This window comes from Cephus cinctus, unplaced genomic scaffold (assembly GCF_000341935.2).
Source record: "Cephus cinctus unplaced genomic scaffold, Ccin1 Ccin1_scaffold0929, whole genome shotgun sequence".
NCBI lineage: Eukaryota > Metazoa > Arthropoda > Insecta > Hymenoptera > Cephidae > Cephus > Cephus cinctus.
In genome coordinates, this window is record NW_014333498.1 from 32529 (window position 1) to 59058 (window position 26530).

At 39.0% G+C, this 26530-nt stretch overlaps 1 protein-coding gene across 1 annotated transcript in view; it reads right to left on the reverse strand.

The window, feature by feature from the left end:
• Nucleotides 1-25879, reverse strand: part of LOC107271216 (Down syndrome cell adhesion molecule-like protein Dscam2) — a 54850-nt gene extending 28971 nt beyond the window's left edge. The window contains exon 1 of the mRNA XM_015746935.2: nucleotides 25563-25879. Within this exon, the coding sequence (XP_015602421.2) occupies nucleotides 25563-25680 (118 nt within the window). The 5' untranslated portion in view covers nucleotides 25681-25879. The remainder of the gene's footprint in view (nucleotides 1-25562) is intronic.
• Nucleotides 25880-26530: the final 651 nt, after the last annotated feature.

A 26530-nucleotide genomic window follows, 5' to 3' on the forward strand; every position in this document is an offset into this window, starting at 1 on the left:
GCCCTGAAGCACCCTTTGATTTAACAAAACATTTATTTACCCGAGGTACGCTGGTAAAGCTCCCTTATAGCCTTCCGTCTTTCCACATTCCATCTACCTTCCCTCATCAGCAGACGCCCCCTTCTACCACCTAACGCCAAGCAAACTTTTCACCCTCCTACCATAATTAGACCCTCGCAAAATACCGTATTTTATCTTACCGGGACAGGAGGAAAAGAAAGCGCCCATCTTGCCACAAGGTAACAGAGAAATTTTTATTGATGGTGGAAACAATCGAATTTACTTGATGAAAATTAATCAAAGCCAATCAATCTCTTTCGACTATGATTTTCTTTTCAATAAATCACGTCGTCATTTGGAACGATAAGTCCGATGAGAAATAGGATTATACTGATTGGATTAGGTATCGTATGGTACTATATATGTTAATTCAAGCCTATTTACGTTTATTAGGATTGAAACTGACAGTGCATTTAACGTGCTAGGAAATCATTTTATTCAACGTTCACGTTAAGTGTCACGTTCAAGTGCAAGAACCTCACAGGGAATTATGGAAAAAATAAAGATTATCCGATTTTCATGTAACTTGGTCTCATGCAGTTTTTGAGGTCGCTGAATCCAAATATGATCTCAGATTTTCAAAATTAAAAATAGCGGATCTAATATGTCGAAACAAAGATATAAAAATCATCCAATTTTTCCGGGATCATGTTCTATGTTATTATTCCAAGTATTGTACATTCAAAAGCTGAAATTAGAGCATGAACAATTATTTAGTTATCAACCCCTCATACTGGGATTCAAGTCTTGACGGCGCATGCCACAATCAACAGCAAGGACCGACGTTTATTATGTTTGTACCGATAATCGAATCCCGGCCCTCAGTCTTGGTTCTTATGTTTGTTCGAAATCCCTTATTCACGATGTAGTAGGCGAAGGGATTGAAAATCATATTCAATAACTTCAAAAATCTTAAGACACTTAAGATTTATAAAAATCCGAAAATCCTCGCATTTTTTGGATTTCAGGATCCGTCATTTTTAATTTTTTAAATCTGAGGTCAAACTGAGAATCGGATACCTCAAAAACATTAAGCCGCCGAGTTTCATGAAAATCGACAAAATTGTAATATCTCTTTTTTATCATGCGCGTATGACCGACATGCGCCACTTTTGTAGCTCTAGACGCTAACTCGTAACCATAATTGTCAGTGTCGGTACACATCGACGAATGAATTTTACTCTATTACCAGTTAGACCTATATGAAGGAAAACGTTACTACTGATTGTGAAGGTGTAGTCAGATATTTGCCGCTGTGAGCATGGTTGCGTCTCACTCTATTGCATGAAGATAAACAGGGACGCAAGGATACTCGCAGTACTGGCGGCAGTGGATTTCGGAACGTACCCTGAGTAAAATGCAGTTATCGTGATCTGAGGATAACTGTCGCCAGAACTTAGAGAATAGAGCTACTAGCCAGTTTTGTATGCGGTTACACTGAACTGACTAACTGTATTTGCGTGAATTCGAAAGCTCTCTAATACCTAATACGATATACTATATACAGTGAGTACTGTATACTAATCGCGATTAGGACAAGCCTGTTATCAGAACCGGGATTGCCAGCAATATCAATAATTTCTGCACGCGTTAGACCGTGTAATACTCTCGATACTCCCTACCATACAGTCACGAACGAAAGCAGTCATAAAGCAAACGCGACATTAACACGAAAATTGGAATTTCTCCCGAAATCCATTTGTTTCATGTTATTCCAACGAGACTGCAAAAAACGTATTGATGACGAATAATCTCCATAAAATCGATAAAAGGTAATGCGTGTACGAACAGCTTTGCGTTATTTTCTCTTTCGGAAAAAAAAAAATTAATACATTTTCAATATTCCAGTCATGTAGCTCCATCTTGAATCGGACTAAATTCATTGTGAATAATAGATTCGTACATTTTTTTTATTTCCATCTTTTAGGATTTTCTATCATTCCGGCCTATACAACGCGAAGGAAACGCGGCGAGGCCCAATTCAATCTATATAAAGATACAGCGTTGGGAAACGTATAGAAATTGATTATCCTTTTCTGGGGTTTAGCTGATATGCTACCTGAGTCGCACTGTGTATTGGTGCGAAGCACGAGGTCGAAACTCGAAGTGAATTTCTACGTGAATTCTATTGGTGATTTCGGGAGAGAAGCAGGTCACAAGGTTGGCAGCTCGGTATATAGCAAACACGAGTAATCGTGGTGGATCGTGTGTGGCATAAGGTTAGATGAAATTCGCTACGTGCTACAAGTAAAAAAATTACCTCAGCCCGAAAATTCCTGACCTCCGTAAACTGGCCCGATGCGTACTTCATCCCCCTTTTCCCGGTTATATACCTTATTTCCTACCTACGAAATCCCATCGCAGTCGGATCGTATACATATATATACGACTTATTTAGCCGAGGTAAGTAATTCAATTGGAAACTATAATTTACTCAGTTCGGGGAAATTGTAAACGACCAGCCTACACACGAAATTGGCTGTGTCGTCTGGTGCGACTATTCAGAAAGTTTATACCTCGTAAACGATAACTGCGCCAACCAATGATACTTGTATAGGCAAAATTGGTAATGCACTGACGTAAACACGTATTGCTTGCGGCGAAGAGAATTTTCTTAGGAACAGCGCAGTACCGCTGATCGTAAAAAATCGTTGGCTACGCCTTTGGCAACGTAGCCAACGGTAGTACCATCTAGCGGCATATATTCGAACGTGCAGCTAATGCAAAACGATGCAGGACTCGGTAAAAGTTCGACGTTTCCTAATGTCATTTATTAACACATTTTCTTCTTAAATCGTTCTGACGTCTCAATTTTCTCTGTTCTGCCTCTGCTATACAGACAACTCTTATGTTTATCAAATGTGCCTCTGTTTTTCGGACTATTTTACGACAAACATCACTAGTTTACGATATTTCTACCTGGCTCGAACATATTTACGAAACTTCGACGAAATTACGAATATATTCGTAATCTATATGTTCGGAATATTCTGTCACGTGCGACTGTAAAGATAAATTCCAACGTCTTCTGTATCGTTGTGTAATAATTTTGACTGACAATGTATTGCTGTTAGAAAAGTCACTAATCACGGCATGGAATCACAGTTGAAGTTCGAAATGGCTGATCGTGGTCTACAATGACCCGTGAACAATTTGTTTTTCGTTACATTTTTCCAAATAGTACAAATTTATGTGTTTTACCTAAACTGTGAACGAACTGTTCAACGAGACGCTATACGCAAATTAGTAATATATTTTCGAGGAAATGTACACTTGGTGCACGGACGTGCGAACTCAAACTTTCCGCAGCCGCTGCAGACGGGAATACTAGAGAGACAGCGTAAATAGACCCTAGGCAAACCGGATGCTGTTACCAATTCGAACGAAAGCATTTCGTGACATTTATGTAGATTGGTGAGAAAAAAAAGTCCAAGTACAAGCCACGTGAAAAAAAAATACTACATAGTGTTTTACATACAAAAAAGGAACATACACATTGCCCCATTATACACGAGAGCCTATATGTTCGTACTTCTGCATAAAACCTATATGTATGTGTGTAAAATATAAACATACACAAGAATAAAACATAAACAATATAAACATATATAGAGAAAAGGGCTAAAACGTTTATTAAAATATTTTATCACGTACTGCAATTAAGTATTTTAATGTAAAACCCCGATGTCTAAGCTACTTTTCGGTGATACTTTTGAAATAGATAAGAAATAATAAATGAAAAAAATTAAAAAAAGAAAAATAATACAAAAAATATAAAACCGAGCCAAGCAATGTACATACTGACGCGAGAAATAAAAGATCGTATACATATATACCATTTTGGAATTACTCCCACTCTCATTTATGTCGTAGCTGTCCGTAAAGCAATCATACGTGAGTTTGTTACTAATTGGAATTGATTAATGAGCATCCACGGCCATATGCTCCAATACATATAATACTAAGTCCTGGGGCTTATGTACTTAGCTTTATATAGTATATACCAAATTACGCACTGTACATGAGTCTCTCTAATGTATGTCGAATCTATTGTACATAATACATGCGCCTAAACACAGTCATATTACATGTGCAGCGCCATGTGCTATTGGCACTTGCAGCCCCTTACACCGGCAAAAGCCTTCCCCTTTAGGACTTAAGAAACGTGAGTTTCGACCTGTTATGAACTTGGCCAAACCCACATATGGTCTAATGCAGAACCTTTAAATCTCTACACGCATATACCGGTTTACGGTTTCAAATACAAAATTAAACCAGTATTGGTAGATGTTTCTCACATTTTCAAAATACCAATTAAAAAAACAGTTTGTCTATGAATTTCGAATGAAATTTTGAAAAATTTCATATTTTTCAACGATACTCCTATCGAGACCATCCGCAGCTCAAAATGGACGGCAAAGAGTATTTAGGTAAAAAATTTCTTTACCACCGCATCCACGAATCATTGAATTTTCAATCTGCCTCAAGAACCTTCAAAGCCTTAAAATATCTGAATCTGTTTGAAAGTTATAAAAAGCTTTCATTCTAGATTAATTTCCAAAAAAGTTCACGATTTCGGACATCGATACACGTGTCCATGTATTTCTCTCTTACGCTTGCGCAGTAGTTAACGCTATCTCTCTCGCACTTACATAAAGAAAAGAAAAAGATATAAATAATCCAAGGTCGAAATATTCTTTTTTAATTAGTATCGACAGCATTACCAGGTATCTAAAGCTTGCAGATATCAACAAATACGTTCGTCGAATATCATCAATATCAACACGTCACAATATAGTGTCGCGCACACGTGCATAATATTTCTTCGTACATAATGGGGAAAGCTGCAGTAGGTGTTGGCGTTAGGCCGCAAACGAAGATACCATAACGAAGGAAACTCTACTGGATTCATGTATGTAGCACGGCAGCCATGAGAGGAGAGTGCAATACTCGTTACAAGTGCAACAGATGCCTCGGAGCCTGCTGCCTGAATAGGCTGCACGTGTACATCAGGGTTCCGGTGCAAACAACACAAGGGTGCTGCGTAACGCACTCTCGAATTCGCCTATTGGCTGCATTGTGTGTCAAAGTGTCCTCAGGTACCAGGAACTGCAGTATTGACCTAACGAACTCATGCAGAAAGGGACACTCGAGAATCCGCAAAGCCGGCTCCACGAGATTGCACAAAGGATCGCTCGTTCGACGTGCAAATATCTTGATCACTGACGCATCCCAAAACTCTTTATTAAGAGTATCCTTGGATCTTGACTGCACTTCTACGTTCTTATAATTCCAAATTATTTCATTAAATATATATACGTTTATAAAATTAATATATGTCGATTGTGAGGAAATATTTTCTTCGTGATATTATATTATATTTTACTGCTTAATATTTGTCAGCGTCAAGTATTTCAATTGAACAACTTTTTCAATTGCACAAGTTTTTCAGTCCTGCAAATAAATACATATCTTTTCACGAATAAGGCTATGAGTGATCCTGGCGACTTTTGAGGGTTAAAGATACACAGGGGGATACGATTATTACGATTCCGCTTATAACGATTGACCGCATATCGCATCCTATTTGCCCCCTTACGTTTGCTTTTCATACAAATTCCTATAGGATTTTCATTTTGTTTATTACGTGGTCCATTTAGTACGATATCCTTTTTCCGTTGAATGTCGCTATTAACGGACTCGACTGTATATACATACAACATGGTACATACAACTCCTTATTGAAGTACAGATGCTGCTAATGGACCCTCTACATGTTCTCAATAATTTCCTTCGAAAATATTCGTGTTTTAATATTCAAATGCGTCTCGAATAATCAATTCTGCCAAGTCTCGGGACACGAAAATGTTTAGTTAACACCATTTTACATAAATTTACAGATTGATAAGGTGATAGCCAGTCCTCGCCCATCCTTAACTTCTACGAGGAAATGTGATGAAGCTAATCATGCGTTTATAGATACCCGACATATATACGTATACAGTAACGTCCAATTGAAGTGCAACACTTGCATTTTTTTACATATCTGTGAATGTATCACGGATTTCGAAAAAGCAGACATATTTTTTAGGAAATTTCCTTCCCGTTCGAATGGTAAAGGTTTTATCCCGATCGGATACAAAATGGCCGAATGGCAGGGGTTGGAGTGAAAAAGTGCATTTTGGAACTTTTTGAAAAATTCGAGATCTAGTAGTTCCGGAAGAAAATTTATATTTCTATTTAGGGCCCATCTCGCAAAATCATCTCGCAAATCATCTTGCGGAACTCGCAAAATTTAGGCGTTTTTTCACACGGATAATTTAACCCCTTAGCGTACTCGTATTTGGATGTTTAAAAGCGCGTTTTAATCGTTGTTAAATCTCAGCTACAACGTGGATAAAAATGAAACTTCTATTTCATCGCTTTCCTAATGAAAAGTGGCGTGGAAGCTTCGGTTGCACTTGCGAAATCTCGAGATCTCCATCACGGGATCATCTCCGAGAACAATAATTTCGTGAGAATCTGCAGTGTCATTAAAGATGATATCATGCAGAAACTGGACCAGATTGGCCGGCGCATTCAGAAGTTATGGCCATTTAAGTGTTTTCACTTCAAGGGGGTGTAACTCCTCCTAGAGTGATCATACAGGGGTTCAATGGGGGTGTTTTTTTAATGCCGAAGGATGCTCTCTCTCGGGCCCTAATTAGAAATATAAATTTCCTTCCGGAACTACTAGATCTCGAATTTTTCAAAAAGTTCCAAAATACATTTTTTCACTCCAACCCCTGCCACTCGGCCATTTTGTATCCGATCGGGATAAAACCCTTACCATTCGAACGGGAAGGAAATTTCCTAAAAAAAATGTCTTTGGTTTTTCGAAATCCGTCATACTTTCACAGATATGTAAAAAAATTCAAGTGTTGCACTTCAATTGGACGTTACTGTATATGGAGGATCGGACGCTCAACGTTCCGTGGAAGTGCAAGGATTCGCAACGCACTCAAGAAAATTGGGACTTATTCGATTTGCAGGGATCGCCACGCGGAGACTGCCTTTAACACTAAACGTATCAGAGCGGTCAAGTGACAGCTTTTGAGACTTTAATCAAAATTGTTAAATTCCAGGTTTTTATTTTTCCTGAACTTACTGCACGACTATGCTAAATTCTGTATTAATTACAATCAACTGGAAAAGACTATAATGGTTATTTCAAAAGCGGTCATTTGACAGCGGTAGAAATAGGTATGTATAACATGTCGGTAGGTTTAGTGTTAAGAATCCCTATAAATGTTCGCATATCGTAAAACGATTTTTCCTGGACGAAAAATTCGTCGCACTCTTCTTATAATGATAAAATGACACGGCAACCTTATCGCACTGCTTAGTAATCACTGAAAAAGGACGAATGGATTAAGGTATTCAGGGCGTGAAGGTGCGTTTTTTGTGGGTGCCTAAGCGGGCCCGTGGGATCCGGGTCTCATATTTGCGAGCGTACAAAGTTATACTGCCGTGAAACAATTTTAGAAGGGTTTTTATTGAACTTTGTGATGCATATAAAATGCGGAATTTAGAATATGTATATAATTTTGAATTTTCCATTATTTTTTTTCCAAAAATCGAATCGCCGACGACGATGACGGCACAGCTGAAGGTGCACAGCGTTGCCAGCTATCCCGCCGCAAAAACCGCCATGATTCTAACATGAGGTCGAGAACTCATTATTCAGTGACTTCACTTTCTTAAGCGGGATATTTAATCTCTGAAATCCGCTACCTTCAGTGCATATTTTGTATTTCAGATCTCAAGATGATTAACATGAGAAATCTGCAATTGAAACGCGGACAGGAGCTTTTCCCATTTGCCTCTGTACTAATATTTCATTTTTCAAACCAACAATTAATCATTCGAAGGTCGGTAACCGAGTCTGAAATTTTTTAACACGATACTATATGATGAAATATCGTGTGGCAGAAAAATAAATAATTTCCGTAGACTTTCGTCTTGCCCTCGAAATAGCTTAATAGAAGCAAGGACGAATATCCACGCAGATAACGAACACACTACGAATACGAAACTTTCATACGAAGGTGCAAGACAGAGGCGTGATTAAAACGAGAAATAATAATAACAAGAACGATAATAAAAGAGGTCTGGTGCACGGGACTAAAAAAAAAAAGAAAAACAGCCAAGATATCTATCAGGGCGCCGTTGGTCTCAGGACTTTTCGAATTAATTTGCGAGCTTTTTGTGCCTGCTAAAATGTAAGCGCCATGTAATACGACGGCGCAACGCCAACGGGTGAATAAAGGCTGCGAGCCCTTTGACAGAAGCGAAGGGTGGCTTTGCGGTGCACGCTGCCACGACCACAGAAGAAGGGTTAAGGTTCTTGGTTTTTCACGTAGTCGGTAATAGCTGTGAGGGCAGAATATCATGGAAAGAAAGTACATATATATAAAGAAAAGAAGGATGGTAAACATAGAATGTGTACAGATTGTAAAGGAAGGAACCACCACCTCCCTCTCGAGGTTTCTCGGGGTACTAGGATCGGTCTAGGGAGTGTGCGCATGCGCGCACAACAGTCAACAAGAAATAAGAGTTAATGGAACAACAAAGAAAATAAGGTTCTGAAAATGCGACGAGAAGAATCGCTCGAGATGCTGACTGGCCGGTCAGTACAATTTCCTTCCACTAAGGGTGTTCCCGTGTTCTAACCCCCATTTATTTTTATCCTACCAATAAGAAGACCGGTAACGAGGCTCTTACGACTTAACGACGCGTCTCCCAACGTTTTCTTTTTTCTCTTTCAAAAGTCTCTAATGAACTCGGTAGTCGAACTAAAAACTGAATACTTATATCCCAGATTCTCTCGCGGTACATATAGATATACACAGTGATATAAAAAGCGCAATATTCACGGTAAGCCGTAAAGGCACGATTATATTCTGCTAAAACTTTCGCCAAAACCATATCCGTCGGCCCGTTATAATCCTTCCCCGAAGGTAGAGCTGGCTGGCGAATGTACCCTGGACGAATGGCGCACGAGAACAGCCGATCTGCGCCCATCTGGCTTCGGCATTACGTTATCCCGCCGTTTCTTTTACAGGCGATAAATCGAGAAAGCGAGGAAAAACGTTATAGCTGCCAAAAGAGGGACGTACGTATGTACATACGTATAATCACAGGTAGAGCTAAACTCGAGAATCCGGTATATGTACGCGCAAGTACAGAAATTAACTAGCCTCATTCGATCCTTCGTATATGCTGGTTCACGTACTTCTGGGACTTATACGCAACGCGCGGTACCTGTACAGCAGCGACGCAAGGCTTTTAATAATATGTTTTCGAGTCGCTCCAGAGTCTGGTAAACTCTAGCACTGTATCTACGCATAGTAACCAGCCAAGCCGTGCTATAACGTTACTGAAATAATATTTTCATTAGCTGCCGCTGTCAGAAGAGCTTCATTGCGCAAAGGGGTAGCTGGACGAAAAACAGTACCGTACAAAGAGACTAAAAAAAGGGGGGGGCGGGGGAATGGAGATTGTGAAAAAAACATGTCCGAGCGCAGCGAACTAGCGTGTTGCTGCGAAACGAAGAATTTCTTTGAAAAGTGAAAAAAAAAATTGGGACAGGTTTAAAAAAAATATTCGACTAAAAATTACGTGTGTCGGACTTTACCTAGTTTCTCGTAAATCTTCAAGCTCGCGTCACTCGCTAATAAAGAAAAATCGATTCGCCTGCTGTAAAAAATATATATTTCGAACATCAGCAATGTTTCATCCATTTGTATATTACTGTTTGACCTTTGCTGTAAACAAAATGTGTCCATTAGTCTACTACTAGCATAGGACCAGATACCTATAGGTCTGCAAGGGTTCGAGATGTACGGGCGAATTCTTAAAAAATTTAATTCATATTCACTCGCACGTTTATCATGGTATTACGCATAGGACGCGCCAACATTTTCCAATTATCCGAAAACGCGCTAATTCCCTCCAAGCTATTACCCGCAAGCTTTTCGAAAGAATTTTTTACGCGTAGAATATTACATCTACCCTATACCCGTAGGTACTGACATTGATCAATTCTCCCTCCGGTTACGTGGACAGTATGAATATACCATAGATACTACCGTTGGACACTGCACGTACCGTAGATACTGTAAATATCATGAATACCGTCAATATTGTGAATACTGTCGCCAGCTCGATGTTTTCCCCAGCGATATCGGCCTTCGAGTATATATCGCGGAAAATCAACAGGCGTCCATACGGTCTTTTTATTCTCTTCCCTATTAACGGAGAGGAATCCGAGGGAGGATGGGTGGGTGCGAAAGAGGGTCCGGACTATGGATGGGAATGAAGAGAACGCGACTGAGGGAATGAAATAGATAGAGATAAAGAGGTAGGGAGAAGGGGAGTTAAAAAAGATCACCGTTTCACTCAGAAGAGAGGAGAGAGAGAGAGAGAGGGAGAAGAGAGAGAGAGAGAAAGAGAGAGAGAGAGGAAAAGAGAGAAACATACGTGGTGACCAGATGAATAGTCTTTTCCACCGTTGACGTACACGGTGCGTAACTGAATAACATGCGTGGAGCACCTGTATTAGCCAAACGTAATTACGAGCTGTGACGTTGAAATTATACCGCGTTTCGAGAACGTAAAAAAGGACAATTAAAGGATGGAAGGTAAAAAAAACAGAGAGACTGTCCCAGAAGGACCGTAGCTGTGAACTGTGAATGATTACACTTGAAAAGGAGAAATGTACAGTTAATAATCAATGTTAGGAATAGCAGTGCGTACTACCATAATCGTAAAAAGAAAAAAAAAAACTTCAAGTAATTAATATTCTACTACGGACAGTAGTAATTAGTAGATAAAATTTAATCTGTTTCTCTAATAATAGATCATGCTGTTTTCAAGGTGCTGTATTACTTTTCTAGAGTAATCAATAATTGTGTCTGATTGTCATTAGAGTATTTGTCAAAGTAGGAAAAATAAGTATATATGGATACCGATGCCACGTCAAAGGATTCGTCTTTTCCAAAGCAAAGAAATACGTGTATATCGTTCTACGCAGAAAGAGTACTGAAGTTACATTACCATGTAAAGTGCACCAGTGTCAGTCAGAATGTCGATACGGAGTGTCAACTCCTCGTGGCCTCAAATTTCATCATTTATAGCTGTACGTGCTGTTCCTATAGGAGCAGGGCAGTCGCTATTGTTAAAACGTCGTTGATTATCCATATTATAAAAATCTAGTCTGGAGCGACGAAGCTGTACATGAAAAATCATCAATTGCTGAATCAAACTGAGTCGATACATATTTTAATAGGCTTTTTCATGTATCGTATTGGAGAAATAATATGGCGTTAGACGCATTTCATATTTTTAAGGTAGCTATACCGCTTCACCCTAGACAAATCACTGCTACATTTTTAATAACATTTTTACCATTTCTAGTAGCCTAATTATCAGTTCCGAGGAGTTACTCGCATAACAGCATTAGTTCTTAATATATAAGTACATTCGCAGCCGTGATTCGAATAGAAAATCAAATATTATATCCAAATGTTCGATGTCATATTTCGTCGTGCAGTTTTTTTTTAAAGAATCATCCATAATAATAGTCCAATTATGACGAGCAATATCTCATTTTGATTATTGGGGAATCTTTAATCGATTGACCGCCGAGATTTTGTATAATATTAGTTATTTTAAAAGTTATATTCACTTGTATGCCTGATATTAGGTTAGGATAGGTAATCAAACGGTTGGATCTTTTGAGCTACTAATATTATCTACGTCAATCGATTAAGAATCTTCCAATAATCAAAATGAAATATTGCTCGGCATAATTGGACTATTATTATGGTTTATTCTTTAAAAAAAACTGTACGAAAAAACATAACATCGGATACATAACATTCACATATATCAGTCGGCTTTCTGTTTGAATCGTGGCTGTGAATGTATTTATATATTAAGAACTAATGCTGTTACGTGAGTAACACCTCGGAACTATTAATTAAACCACCAGAAATTGTAAAAACGTTATTAAAAATTTATCACTGATTTGACTAGTGCGAAGCGATATAGCTACCTTAAATTTAACACACGCACGAGTTGATATTTTGCATATGTTTTGCCTTCGATTCCTATAAACAATCCTCCCTGAAATATAATGTCGGTAATATAGAGAGTGATAAATATACTTCATATGTTTTCACACTGCTCAAGATTAATTATTAAATTTTTATAACTATGGACGTGGTATTAAATAATTTGTACTAAGCAGCCACGTGCCTAGCTAACGTAAGCACAATTTGTCAATAAATGGTTAATATAGAACTATACATATACGTGTATACAGCATGTATGAATTAGGTTTACATTAAAAATGAAAGGCGAAGAAAAACAAGAGAAAAATGTCAGCGGGACCACATCCTCATTAAATTTACGTCACCTTACGGTTCGCCGGACCTGATTGCATTCCAAGGACGGATCTTCCCTGTCCACATTTTTTTATCCTTTTTTCTTATAATTTACTGCTCCCTTTTCAGCGGTGGCCCGTGGGTATTCATGCGGAAAAGAGAATTCGCAGGAAAACAAGCGCCCGACCAGTCTATAGGAAAAACTGATGAGAGGCAAGAAAAAAAAAATGCAAAGAAATACGACAAGCAACTGAAAATTATGACAGAAGTGTCCAAGAAGCAGAGAAAAACAAGAGCCCACGAGAAAGACAGAGACGGCACACCTGCAATACAAAGAAAAAACGGCCGATCTCCAAGGGTTGACAAAAAATGTAATAAATGAAAATAATAAATAAAATAAAAAAATCAAATATCCAAAATCCCTTTAAAAAAAAAATGAAAAATAAATAATCATGATTCTCCGTCTGCAACCCCTCTCACATCCCACGCATTCGTATTCAATTTTTCGTTAATCCTCCATTCTCGAATTAACCAAATACAATTTCGTCCCTTCTATCGTATTTGCGTCACATATTTCCTGACAAATACGGCAAAGAGTCACTTCGGCCTTACACGGTTCTCGCAGTGTCGCCCTGGTAGCCAGAGACAAGGACAACGAGAGTCCGTCTCGTTTCCTCTTGACGCCCTTTGCCTACCCCTCTTGAGCCCCATCGAATCTTCCTCAGGACTCACAGTGACCTATTTCGTCACTCTGGTGATCGAATTCAATAAACGGATGCTAGAAAGAATCATCTAATTCTGACCTGTGTCAATGTTATGATTATGCAACTATGAAAAACGTCCACGTTGAACAATCTCTGTGTCAAATATTAGAATTGCAAGAGTAACATCAGCAGCATCGACGAGAGGAGAAAACAGGATAAACGAGTAAAAACGATAAGATAACCATTTTACGCGAAAAAGATTTAATGGAATAGCAGAAAATTCCATTGTACGCGTATATGACGATAAGACGGAATTGAGAGAAAAAGCATGAACCCTTTTAAGAGGCATATAAGAACCAATTGAATGGTCGGACGCACCTATTCGATCGAATCAATCGATTAGAAATACTTAGGATTCCAATTAGCAGGGAATTAGGGTTACGTCAATTCCATTACATTGAATGCGAGTACTCGTTAGTCCATAAACTACGATATAGCCAACGTGGGCAATTAATTGTTCAAAAATTTTCCTTCGTGGATTTAATTATATATCACGAATTCATACCATCAATTCGTATCGTGAATATATATCAAGGACTAATTCTTTCATGGACATCAACCGTACCACGTGCTCATTAAATGTCATTTACACGTTACTTGCCCAATGACATTTGCCTTATACGAAATAAAAATCGCTTTTCCAGTTTGAACCCAGTGCACGGTTAGGTGTAGCACTACGTTAATCAACTGAACGTGTCGATGGTTATTACGTAAACGCCGACGAGCTCCTAGCAATATAACTTGCTAAGAGTGACTGACTCCAAGTCTGCTGCCTCTTGGCTGTGTAATGGAAGATAACTTTCAAACGAATGCAAGCATTAAACGCCAGGGGTTTAAACATTTTATTTCCATTCTGTGCGGGGCTGTAAGTGAATCCAAGGCTGAGCTTTGATACGAGGTATTTTTTTTCAATGAAACGAAAACTAAAATTCACGTTCATTTACAGCTACACATACGTATATTCGTATAATGGTACCACATTTCGTATAGGTATACTAAGGTTATAGAGAAAATGATGTTCCATGAAACAAAAGTCCTCAAAACGATAACAATGAGAAATAACGAGACATTGAAAAGTCGAATTCACGTTAAATCAAGAAAAAATACGTATCAACCGTACATCAGGTAACTGATGCTAATTGACGAGGATACGAAAAATTAAATTTCATCAAAGATAAAAGGGACTATCATTGTACTCCGTTAATTCGCAGAGGAATTTCGCGCTGTAGTCAGGGACGAATGAAGTGAAACGAAATGAAATGGAATAAAATAAAGGATATAAAAATGTAAAAAAAAAAAGTAAAATAAAATACGACAGCTAGGATTGTCCGCGTAATTAAATTCGTGCGGGAAGCTGCAATTTTTTGCCGTCCCGACTGCCCCCCCCCCTTTTCCACCTACTCACTCTCTCGTTCTGTGTCTGCCTTTCTCTCTTTCGCACACTTTTCTTTCACTTCGATGTCAAGAGTAAAATCAGAGAATCCCGAAGACTTGAAAGCGAGAACAAAGTCCTACCTGTTCTTAAACTCTAGTATAGAACTTTCTTCTTGAAGGAAAGAGAACGTAGACACAAGTTGGTATAGCATGAAAATTAAAAATCTACATTTCTCTGAAAGATACGCTGGCCCACGTGTGTACTTATACGTATATACCGCAAATTCCAAAATTACTCAATGAAAAACAAATTAATCATAAAGCATTTAGCATTGTTATAATTAATTTAAATATACTCGATTCGAGTTCAGTGGAATACCTTTTTCCCATATTTGAACAGCACCTGCTAAGATGTCGAAAATAGGTTATGTTCCATCTGTAAGAATCGGAGTCTGATGTCGTAACTCAACTGTATGATATATTTGATCGAATATATAATTTGCTAGGACTTTTTGGTAGTTTCCAAATGGGCGACCGCAGTGTACAACTATATCGCCGCTCCATTGTATTGGCGTATCACACCTTGTAAAGTCTTTCTTGAAAATACGGCCGAAACCACTGAATCGAAAAATCGAACACGCATGGCTGATCTTATACTTGAGCCGAAGAAGGACTCATACGACATATTAAAACATATTTGCCAGGAACAAAAATTTATAGCAATAAGTCTATAAATAATATAGTAACCAATAGTAGTTTACATAGTGCGGAAGAAAATTATCAAAAAATTTTACAAGCTTACAAGGTTGTTTTACAAGGTTTCACAAAAAAATCAAGTGTGACAAACAAAGCTGAACGTAGCAATGAAAAATATCACGTATCGTAAGAGCAAATTATATCATCATGACAGTACTACCAAATTGATGTATAACAAACATTTTCAATAATTATCTGTATTAAAAACAAATGTCACGTCTTACATTTTTCATAATGTCTAACTGTAAATCAACAACTATATATAGTAAAGTACAGTTTTATCTGCAAAGCCAAAGTGCAGCTACCGCCCTTGCTCCTGAATTATCGGGACTTCAAATCGTACAGTATAAGTATCTCCCTCATATTATGAACGGAGTGACCAGTAACTATATAAGTGAAGCTACAAAGGCATTAAACAGAACTTTACTACCGCACTTTTCACATTCTTTTATGGCAGCTTATAAAAGAGTGCAATGTTATTGGCAATAGCGGGCGAGACTGGGGATGTTTGACCATGTGAGAGATTTGGCTGTGTACCGATATGGATGTAAGGAAATCATTATAAAACAAAACTTTAGTGCTAAACGACTATAGTACCTACCACATTTCCGGAAAAGCATGGTTGATAACGTTACGAACACTGTGACAACGTTACGAGTTATGAATGTCAGAAGAAAAAAAAAAGTGGTCGAACATCCCTAGTCTCCTCCAACCTTCTTGTATGATATATTTTGAGTTATCGAGGATACAAGAGTAGGATGGACGTGGTGAATGTTTTGGAGTGTCTTTATTTACTATTCCCAATAGAAAAATTATATCCACAAACTTTTTGACTGAGTGACAGTAAACGTGGAATAGATTTTACCGATACACAAATATATCTTGAAAAACCCTCTAGTCGTATTTAAGCATAACAATAAAGTTCAGACATTATAGTATTCAAAATGTATATTTGAAAGATATTCTAAGGACATCTAGCGCGGTATTAATACGTTCCTGAATAACGCAGCGAGTAATGGCGTCTCGACGTTCTTTAAATCGCCGTAAAAAGGCTAGACTCACGTCTCTTAATTAAAGTTTTAATCACGTAGTCCACGTGACGCAGGCTATGCTTGAGCAATTTGCGAAAGTTGACAGTCTGAACGTGGCGACCGTTCAAGACTCAATAAGACGTGAAGCAGTATTTTTTTGTTATAAACAAGTAAACATGTCAAAGTAGAATATGAAAGCGAAGCGCAGCATACGAGTGAGAGATAGATTCGAGAAATAGGCATTACGAAAAAGAAAACAAAAAAAAAGTACAAAAATTATTGAAATCTAGAAAAGCAATCATTTTGCGGCTTAAAAACGAGGCCAATCTCCATGATGTACTCGACGTCAATGCATATATACCACTGCAGTACGTATATACCCGGTGCACAGTGTATCCTGCACTTTCAGACGAAAAATTCAATTTCCAACCCCTAACCACGATCTGACCGATCTACGGCACCTACACGTAAAATCTATAGGCAAACCCGAGGTAATGCACCAGCGCATTCTGCACTTTTCCAACAGGGGGTCCAGACGGAAAGACCCTGTGAAACGATAACTCAGCTGTTTCAAACCAGCAAACTGAAATGCATCTTTGAAAACCATCAATATCGTCTTCTGCGCTATTGCTGTATCTCATAGAATTTCCTGCAAGGATACGAGCCCTGAGACTAAAAATTTTCCAAAAGAAATCGACGAAAAGCATGCGACTAAAAAACACTAAAGATATCTGTGTAACATTATATCAAATAGAAAATTCTTACTGCTACAGTATTTGTATGGTTGGTTTAGGTTAAACCGTAGGAAGCAAACAACGTCCCCCAGACTAAACAGCAATAGCTTGCTTAGGTCTATTCGAAGAATTCTGCCGCAGCTGGAGTTTCGAGCAGACCAAAGCCCTCAAGGGCTTTGATTGGCCCGCGGCTGATTCCCCGGAGATTATAAAAGGCTCTGTCTGTCGAAGACAGACATTCATTCGTATCTCGGTTGCCCTTTCGTACGGTATTATTATTTATTTTTATTAGCCTTAAAAAGTTTGTTTCACACTGCACTTATCCAATTCTATAGCTACATTTGCTTCCAAATAACAAAGTTATCTAACCAAAATGTCTGCTGATCTTATTGGATAACTAAATTCAATCATCAGCCCCAGGAAAGATGTTCCAACAATAGAGACAGAAGAACAAAAATACAAAAAGTAAAGAATAAAGAAACATCGATTGCCTCGATTTCGGTGTTACCATTTACGTTGTAGCCGCACGTTATGAGTCCCCGTAGAAGTAAGAAAAACATATTTTTTTTTACTTCGAGCTTCCTTTCGGTACAGAAATCATTGATTCCAATAAATGTCATGTTTGAAACTTTTTTGTCTTCCTGAAAATGAAAAAAAATTCTATTACCGAAATAGTCGTCTCTCTTCTTCAACTTTTTCGATGTAACCACGGTTACTCACGTTACAGGCACATCTGTACGATATCTAAGCGAATATAATAAACTCTGAGTGCCCCTTACGAAACATCCCACGCTCGGACAAACATGTTTCGTCAAAATATGGTTTCGGCGGTACGCGAATAGCAGTTACCAAAGTTACTCGAATGCTTTCTCCCAGCCCTGCAACGAGGCTGTAACTGAGCTATGGTTACGGTCAGGAGTCGAGGTAATCCAAGAACGCCAAGTGAGGTGTACATAGCCAGAAATTCATGGAGAAGGGAAGAGCCAGAGTGCGAAAGGACGAGACGAGACGCCTTGTTATTAGCCGTGAGTTTACGCTGCCAGCGCGCTTGGCCTCTGCCGAGCAAACACTTCGATTTATGTGGCCCGCTACCTCCGATAAAGATAACCCGGCCTAGAACGGTGGTAGAGGAGGTTGAAGGTTGGAGGTTGGAGGTTCCAGGGAGAATTGTAAAGTCCATACGTAGATGTGAGTGCCAGCGAGGTAGGTGGAGGGTGCATTGCTGGGCTCAGCAGCAGCACATACGACTTTAGCCCCATAGTACCTTCCTCTATGTATATATATATATACGTATAAATTCCTGAATCGTCCTGATATCTATATATATATGAATTGTACTATCCACAAATACTCCCTATGACGTATGTATATAATTACAAGAGACGAGTCCTATAGTCACGATTATATATGCGGTTATTACACGCTTCCGTAGCCCTGCTTCCAGTTTATATCCAGACGTAGAGCTAGTACAGACCAGTGGTACCAACCCTATTCGCGAAGCTAAAAGGGAAATAATAGTATAGTCTGGTATCACGGTAACATATCGACATTTTACGTTTCTACGTTCTGTGTCGCCATTATGCGTTCTCCGTCCGCCGTTATTTGCCGCATCGATTGGAGTGGGAGTTTATCGTTATAGAATCATGGAAAATTGTAGCTTTTACTCGCTACGAAATTGGCAACCTGTTAAAGAGACGGCAGTTTGTGAATTGTCGAATGAGCGCGGCGGTGGATCAGTACACGTGGTGTGTATATGTATGTATGCCTGGGGAATCTCTACAACTTCATACTGTTACATTAACCCTTTGGGAGACTTCAGTGCAAACTTGCCAATATCTGAAAAGCCCTGTAGGCTAATCGGTATGGTTTGATGTTACGAAACCTGGTTAGAATTAAGTATCTCTGAGCCTAACTCCACGAGTATGAGATACTAGCCCTTAAATATATATACGTGAATCAAGTATAGCACACCCACAAGAATAATTAAGAGATTCTGTATACCGCTTAGGAGCTGACGTTCTACAAATTGATCCTACTCATGTATTCGCTTTAATGTTTCTCATTTGTTTGGTATGCCAAAGAGTACTGAAGTGAAATATAAAATGAGAGAAAGAACCAAGAAGCAATGATGGTTAATAAGAATAGAATTATAGTATATTCCAGTTGAAGTAGCACATCCCATGGACATATGGACTACGCATAGATTGACATAGAAAAAATGGTCGGCTGAAAGAAATAGATAGTGATTGGTGGCAGCCAAGTCTCTTTCCAATCAGCAGCCGTAGTATGAAAGTATGGAGATCGTAGACAATAGGAGCATTAGAAAAAGAGAGCGAATGGCCGCCACCTCATTTCATCTTTGTTTATTTGAGCGGACGCTTTCTCAAAGGATCAGAAGTAGGGATCGCGTAGCTCATACTATATATCGATGGTCCCGCCGATCCCGGGAACATTAGGTAATCTCGTTTCTCTCCGATTCAGATGTAAAATTTTCCCCCTTTATGTGACATTGGAGACAGCGGGTGCAGTTGATGCATATAGCGCCTTAAGCCATAACGTATTTTTCTACTGCGCCTCACGTTTTCTGGAGGAATATTCCGCGTTCTTGGAGTTGTTCTTTTAAATTCTCATTTCAAACGGAAAAAAAGTCTCTTCTCTTTTTATATTCATTTTTTTTTATCGAAATGCTTTGCAACCGTCAGTTTATTCCATTTGATTTCACGATAAGACAATCCGAGAGTCTATTTGTGAGAAGAGAAGGTTATTATATAGAAATAATAAAAATGAATTCGGAACCCCATTATTCCTTTCGTGTATCGCGTGCTGGATCATAGGAGACGCTGAGACCCGCCCAGAAGAAATTGATGAAAATTGAAATGCCCGTGAAAACGCGAACGAAGGGAAAAATATGTACCCACGTACCGCGCGCCGTATCCAAGATGATTACCTACCATATTGCCCAAATTCAATTTCGAATTGAAGCAACTTTCTGGCAGATTAAACATAAGTAAGTAGGTACTTGCAACGCACAACCGCCATTTGAGCTACCCAATTTCATGGCCCGCAGGTACAATTTAAAGAGAAAAATACGTCTGACTTGGACACGAAAAAAGAAAAACGAAATTAAGATTTACGTTATAAAAGGTGACTCCGAAAATGGCACTTCATTGTTTTTCAACGTGCAATGAACATAATAGCGGAGACTGGGTAAGACAGGAAGTAAAACCAGACTCTGCCATCCGCAGGAATTTCCATCGTTTTCTTTCGCTAGTTTCTGCCTAGCTACCCTTTTTATCAGACAGGGTTGGCAACTCCCGGAAGAAGAGGGAACGCAGCGACAACACTGTAAGAATTCAGGGGTGCCAGAGACAATAGGCAAAATAGGGTCGGGAACTTTTTCATACGGTATTTCGCACAGTTTAGGTACCCACTGGCATTGGCATGCGCCACTTGTCAGTTCCATTTCTCTTCTTTGCTTGATGCTCGAGTAAGTCCATCAAATATGAAAGGAGCGATAAAATCGCGTGCGCCCACTGCCGCGTCTGCCCCTTTTACTTAAACATATAACGATCAAGATAAAAAGAGAAGTACTAAAAGAGAATTATAAACGTATAGACAGACTTTTCGCGACTTGCCTCTAAGCGACTGAAGCTCTTGGTTGGCTTATCGCGGCGCCGCATCGCTACTGCTTTATATGTACGCCGAGTATAACGGCAGGGCAGAGTGCCACTTTTTAAACGGCCTGTAAACTTCCTAATCGTCCTGTACACTTGCCAACGAGGAAGCGTCGTGCTTTCTAAGAGGACATTAGGCATTATAGTTAATTGATAAAAGCTGCCTTAAACAGAACGATCCTCACGTTCATTCTTCCACGAGCAATCGCTGTTACGAACAGAAACTGCGGTATAAATTGCATATAACTCGTTTTCAAGATCCAAGAACAATGTCTGTTTCTCTTCCGAAATCCCACCACATCCAATTACCATAAGTCACTCACTTTCTTTTATCGCTATACGAGTAACCATTTCTCTCAACTGGTCAATGGAAAACCGAGCTTTTTCACAGAACACCAATTTCAGCGGTACACAAAAGCGAACGGCGGATGCCAAGTTTGCGAAAGGCTTTCCAAGAAAATATTTCCGACGTGGCTTTTTGCTGTTCTCCTGGCTACTTTCCTCGGCCTACCCCACTCCCCCAACCCATCCACTGTCGCCTAGTAATTAGTCGACTGTAACTAGCGCACTGTCGAGGTCCTGACTTTTAATTGCAAACTGTATCCCCCCGTTCCAGGTTGAGGGGAGCTTCGACTATAAATGCTCGTTGCAAGTCTACCTTGCGAGCTGGACAAAGTGAAATTCACGTCAAGCCATATCGTCAGCTGATTTTTCTTCTGTACAACAATTATAAATTACATCGTAGTGAAAACCTACCTGTATAAGCAAACACTAACCACTTATGAATATTCAAGCAAAGTTAGCGAATGTACATTGGGAGTCGCCCATCTATCCTAAATCCTAGTTCGCGTGGGATGTCGAATACGCGTCCCTTTTATCGCAAAGCTTTGGTAAAGACGCACGTATTAAATTATCACAGACAGAAAAACCGTCGGTATAGCGAACCAGTGGGAAAGCTCAAACAAAATAAGTGCCGCATCGATGGTTAACGGACTTCAGATAAATTACCATCGTCTCACCAACCACGCTGAAACCTCATCAGCTCATCATGCAGGACATCGTCCCGGATAGATTGCCATACCGCTTAGCTGTCCTCCGTACATCAGATGAGCTCCCATTACAATAATTAAGAATCAATTGTTCGTTCGTACGCGTTTCTAATGTTTTGATATAATTCGATATATATAGTTATATAGCCGTGAGTTATGAGACTCGGTATGGGAGATGCGAGCGTAGAAGATCAAATGTTACTTGAAAGAAATTTAAAAATCATTTATCATATCAACACTCAGACTCCTACATATACTTTGTAAAGAAATCGGTTGCCTATAATATTCACCGAAATTGCCTTTACGAATTTTCTTCAACAGGGATTAACGCGTAAGATACACGTGTACATTTTTAAGCATATACGATAACGAATTTAATGGAGATCAATGCGTATTCCAGTTTCCCAATTCGTTAGGATTTAGCGACGTGTTCCATCGTATAAAATCTATATTTGCAGCTTTGTGAATTTATACGTCGTCAGCGTGTCACATTCAGAGTTATAAATTCTCTCCCTTTCCCTTCCTACTTACCCGTGATACCTGCCTGCCCGCCGACCTACTACCACCCTTATATTATTATACTCGCTAGACAATGATAACGATGGGACGACATGAAACTCGCTAGACTTTAGGAAATATCCCGGCGGCAGCCATCCCAAGTCCCTGGACAGGCCGGACGTTTTCGTTGCCCGACAGAAAGCTATTTCGTATCCCAACAGGAAGTGTCCGAGTATTTTCATCGGGGAATAGTACATTGGTTGGTAGGTAGGTGAGTAGGTAGGTAAGGCAAGCACTTTTGCAGCTAGTAACGTGGGACCGTTTTCATTGCAGCTACGGGCGAATAGGATTTTCATGATTCTGAAAGGACATGAAAAGTCCTACCGACCAACTTGCGAATCGCCAATGAGAACGATGAAAGCTATAAGGTGAATAAGACAGACGGAGTAGAAAAAAAGTGCGATTTTAACAAGAAAGAAACATTTCATGGCTTCGCAGTCTATCGACTTTTAATAGCGATGTTACCTCAATGACAAAGGATCGCATTTCTGTCATTTGAGAACTAGCCCTATACTTTGCAGTATTCATTAATCGATATTACACTCCTGAATATATTCGTTAAGCTCTTTCACATTGGGGTACGCGTTGCTAATCGCAATTCGTAAATGTCATCCCTTTATGAAGCTTCATCAAAATTATTCCCACGCGAACTTAACGAGGAGGACGAATTCTGATAAGTGGTTATTTGATGCAGTGTCGCAAATGCCGAGAAGATATACGAGGTAAGACGAGGAAAAACGAAAAAAAAAAAATGACACTGAGATTTGCATTCGTTGTCACGATTTATCTTGAGTTTACCGCGATGAATATGTATAGGAGTTTTAAGTGGCATCGTTTGAAAAATTTTCTTCGTCGCTTGGGAAAATCTCTGAATTCATGGAAAAGCAATCGTTATCGGTATATGAAGACTTTCATGAATACGTAAAGGTAGACAAAGCAAAAAAAGCGTTGCAATTCTAAAAGCAAAAAATCCTACAGGTGGCTAGCCTAGCGATACAGGAAATTTGCCGATAAAGTCCTCGAATGTTTATTTACAGCGACAGTACGCAGAAGATTGCAATATCCGATATTACATTTCGTTGGCATTAAAGGAGAGTATCGCTATATTTATGAGTTTGCATATTCAAACAATTACCATTTCGTGCATTGCGTACATGTTACATCAAAATGAAATACGTTTATACGTGTACGGCAAATTCTCTAAGGCGAAAATATCACTTTCCAGATAGCACAAGATGTCTGTGAGACGTCCACGCGGCATCTGTATGTTCGTAAGACGTAAGAGGGATATCTTTGAAATATTTGTACCGTGTGGGCCGTTACGCAAGAGTAGAACAAACCTGGGACAAGCTACCATCGCTACAGAATTTACAAAAAAATTGAGGACCATTAAATTTAAGTAAAGGATATTAAATTAGCCTAAAATGAGCCCTTAACTATGATACAGGTTCTTATTAAATTTTTATGTGTGGCGGTGCTGGCTTTGTCGAGGTGTGGAAAAGGCAGAATAAGAGAACGACTAACGAAGTATTAAAAAAACCATTGCAAACAAAATCTGAAGTAGATATTTAAAATAAGCAAGGAAAAGTAACGAAAGGTAATAATCGAAGGATTTTATAAGTCAGAAAACTAATAGCTCCAAACTTTCTTAAACCAGTCAGGAACCGCATTGACGTATAATGACTTTCTTTTTCACCTCACAAAGTAAAAAGGCAAATCCACCAGACCCTGAGCAAGAATAACTTAATTCCTATTAGTATTACAATTTCTCTTGTAACGAACTTGGTTATGCGCTTTAATAGACCAAAGCACCTCCGAGAAAATTCACGCTGACCTCGTGATAAAAGGTGCCCGAATATTCAATTAAAGGATACAATAAAGTTTGAAACAGTTCAAGAAAATCCTAGTGCTGGTATTCAAAAAATGTAACGTTCATAAAAATTCGCTAACGTACAAAACGTCCCATTTACTTCGGAATTTTCGATAGAATGAAATTACGTATAAATGTTCTATATAACCGAAAGAGACAGAAGAAGCCGTTAATATTTTTAAATCAATTCTCCAGTCTACACTGACGTGACACGTAGCCATTATCCAAGCTAGGAGTCTCAAGCTTTAAAAGATAGCAGCGCAGCTATTTAAGGGTTGGTTAATGGCGCCACGACCTTTTACTCATTTAAGAATTTAAGCAGCGAAGTTAACTTTGCACTTATAATTAGTTGTGTATAGCGGGTTATGTAGTGTAAGCACATATCCCGCGACAGTTCGATAATTATAAAAAGACCAAGCAGTGATAGTTCAAGTGATAACTAAAGACGTTTGCAATACCGACATCAATAAGATAGTCTATAAATATTTTTACATGATTTGAATAAAGGATAGATAGATAGATAGATAGATAGACAGATAGAGTTTTATTAGTCCTGAAAATAAATTACCTAAGGACCAGGCAGGACAAAAGGTAGTTGAACGGATAACATTTTTTATGGCATAACTAGTAGACAGAGTATTGTGCGGATTACAAGGAAAGCGCAAGTTAGAGTAGGCGTGAAAGATAAGGCTAAAGCTAGGAAAATTAGATAAGGCTAACTAAAAAGAGAAAAACGGCAGCAGAGACATCAGAAGGAAGTCAGGTCCTCGTAGAAGTAGGAAGGAGAATTTGGAAACTCGTCGAAAAATTCAAGTCGAGTTTGCACTGCAACAATTTCGCTTCGACTTTATCCCTTCTCCACGTGTAAACTATACCATAGTAGCAAGCCCTATCCAACAATCAAGTGTTAACTCAATTCGAAAGTTAACTTTGCACTCAGCTGTTTCCCAAAATGGAATCAATTCATCCTCTATATTTCTCTATTTTCCGTTCTCGTCCAGCATGGAGTATTTTCTATACAACGAAATTCTTCAGATACACAAGAATTGTACCAATGGATCGCATCGCTTTCCGTACCCCCATAAGCGGAAATTATGTTGTCAAAACGGGAAAAACAATTTCAACCTGTCAGTTTCCATTATCTATATTTGGGGCAAAATAGACGAAATACACTACTACGATTTTCCCAAATATAAGAAAAACTTTAACAAATAGATCTTTTTCGAATTTGTACACACTTTTTTAAAAAACACGCAAGACTCACCGGGCAGCAGTATAAGGAAAATGTGTCCGAAAACGAGAAAGTTGTGCACGTGGTGTCTTCTTCCGCCAATGCGTTTCCTTTTGAATCTGGACCACAGTCTGGGTAAAGTCCTCCGCATCTTGAGAAAGTTCCTTTCTTTCTGTTATAAATTTAAGTAGACTACTGTCCAAGAAAAGAAAATTTCACCTTCTCCTCCTCTTTCTTGTTTTAAAAAACAAAATCAAGTCCAGTATGACACGCGACGCGTCACGATACGACACACGAATCGGTCGATCCTGAAAGGAATCACCGTAACACCCGACCTCGCACTCTAAGCGGCAAAGAGAGACTGCCGCTCAAATCGCGAGCTTCCCGTCCTTTCGCACAGTTCCGCCGCTCATCGGCCATCATCGCCACGCTCTCGGGCTTGCAAGCTCCAAACCACAAACCACGAGGAACCACTACTATTACCTGCGCTACCACTTCTGATACCATTACTACCACCAGCGTCTCTACTACGTACTAGACCTGGCTAGTACAGCTACTACCTACTACTCCTAATATCCTCAATACACGGAGAGAAGGATGTGGTAGAAGTTGCTAAGCCATGAAAGTAAAATCTACCAAGGGATCATGGTACAGCAGCGCTACCAAAGGACATATTGGAAGTCTTACAAGTACCATAGGAATTTTTACCGAACCAAAATAGTAATTTTTCCGTAACATAATTTTTTGTTCCTTCCCGTAGACAATGTAGACAAATAATTAAGTATTTTATGAGCTAATTACTATTCGAGGGGAAACAAGTATAATATCCCATTCAAACAAATGTTTTCTTTGAAATAGTAATTAACGGCGTGTTTCGTATTCGATTGAGGTTAAGAGGTTATAATTTCCAAATGTCAATACTTATCGATATAATACGGCAATTCACGGCAACGGCCACACCGCTTACCATGCTTTAAAGTAAAAAGTAGCAGTTTTCATAT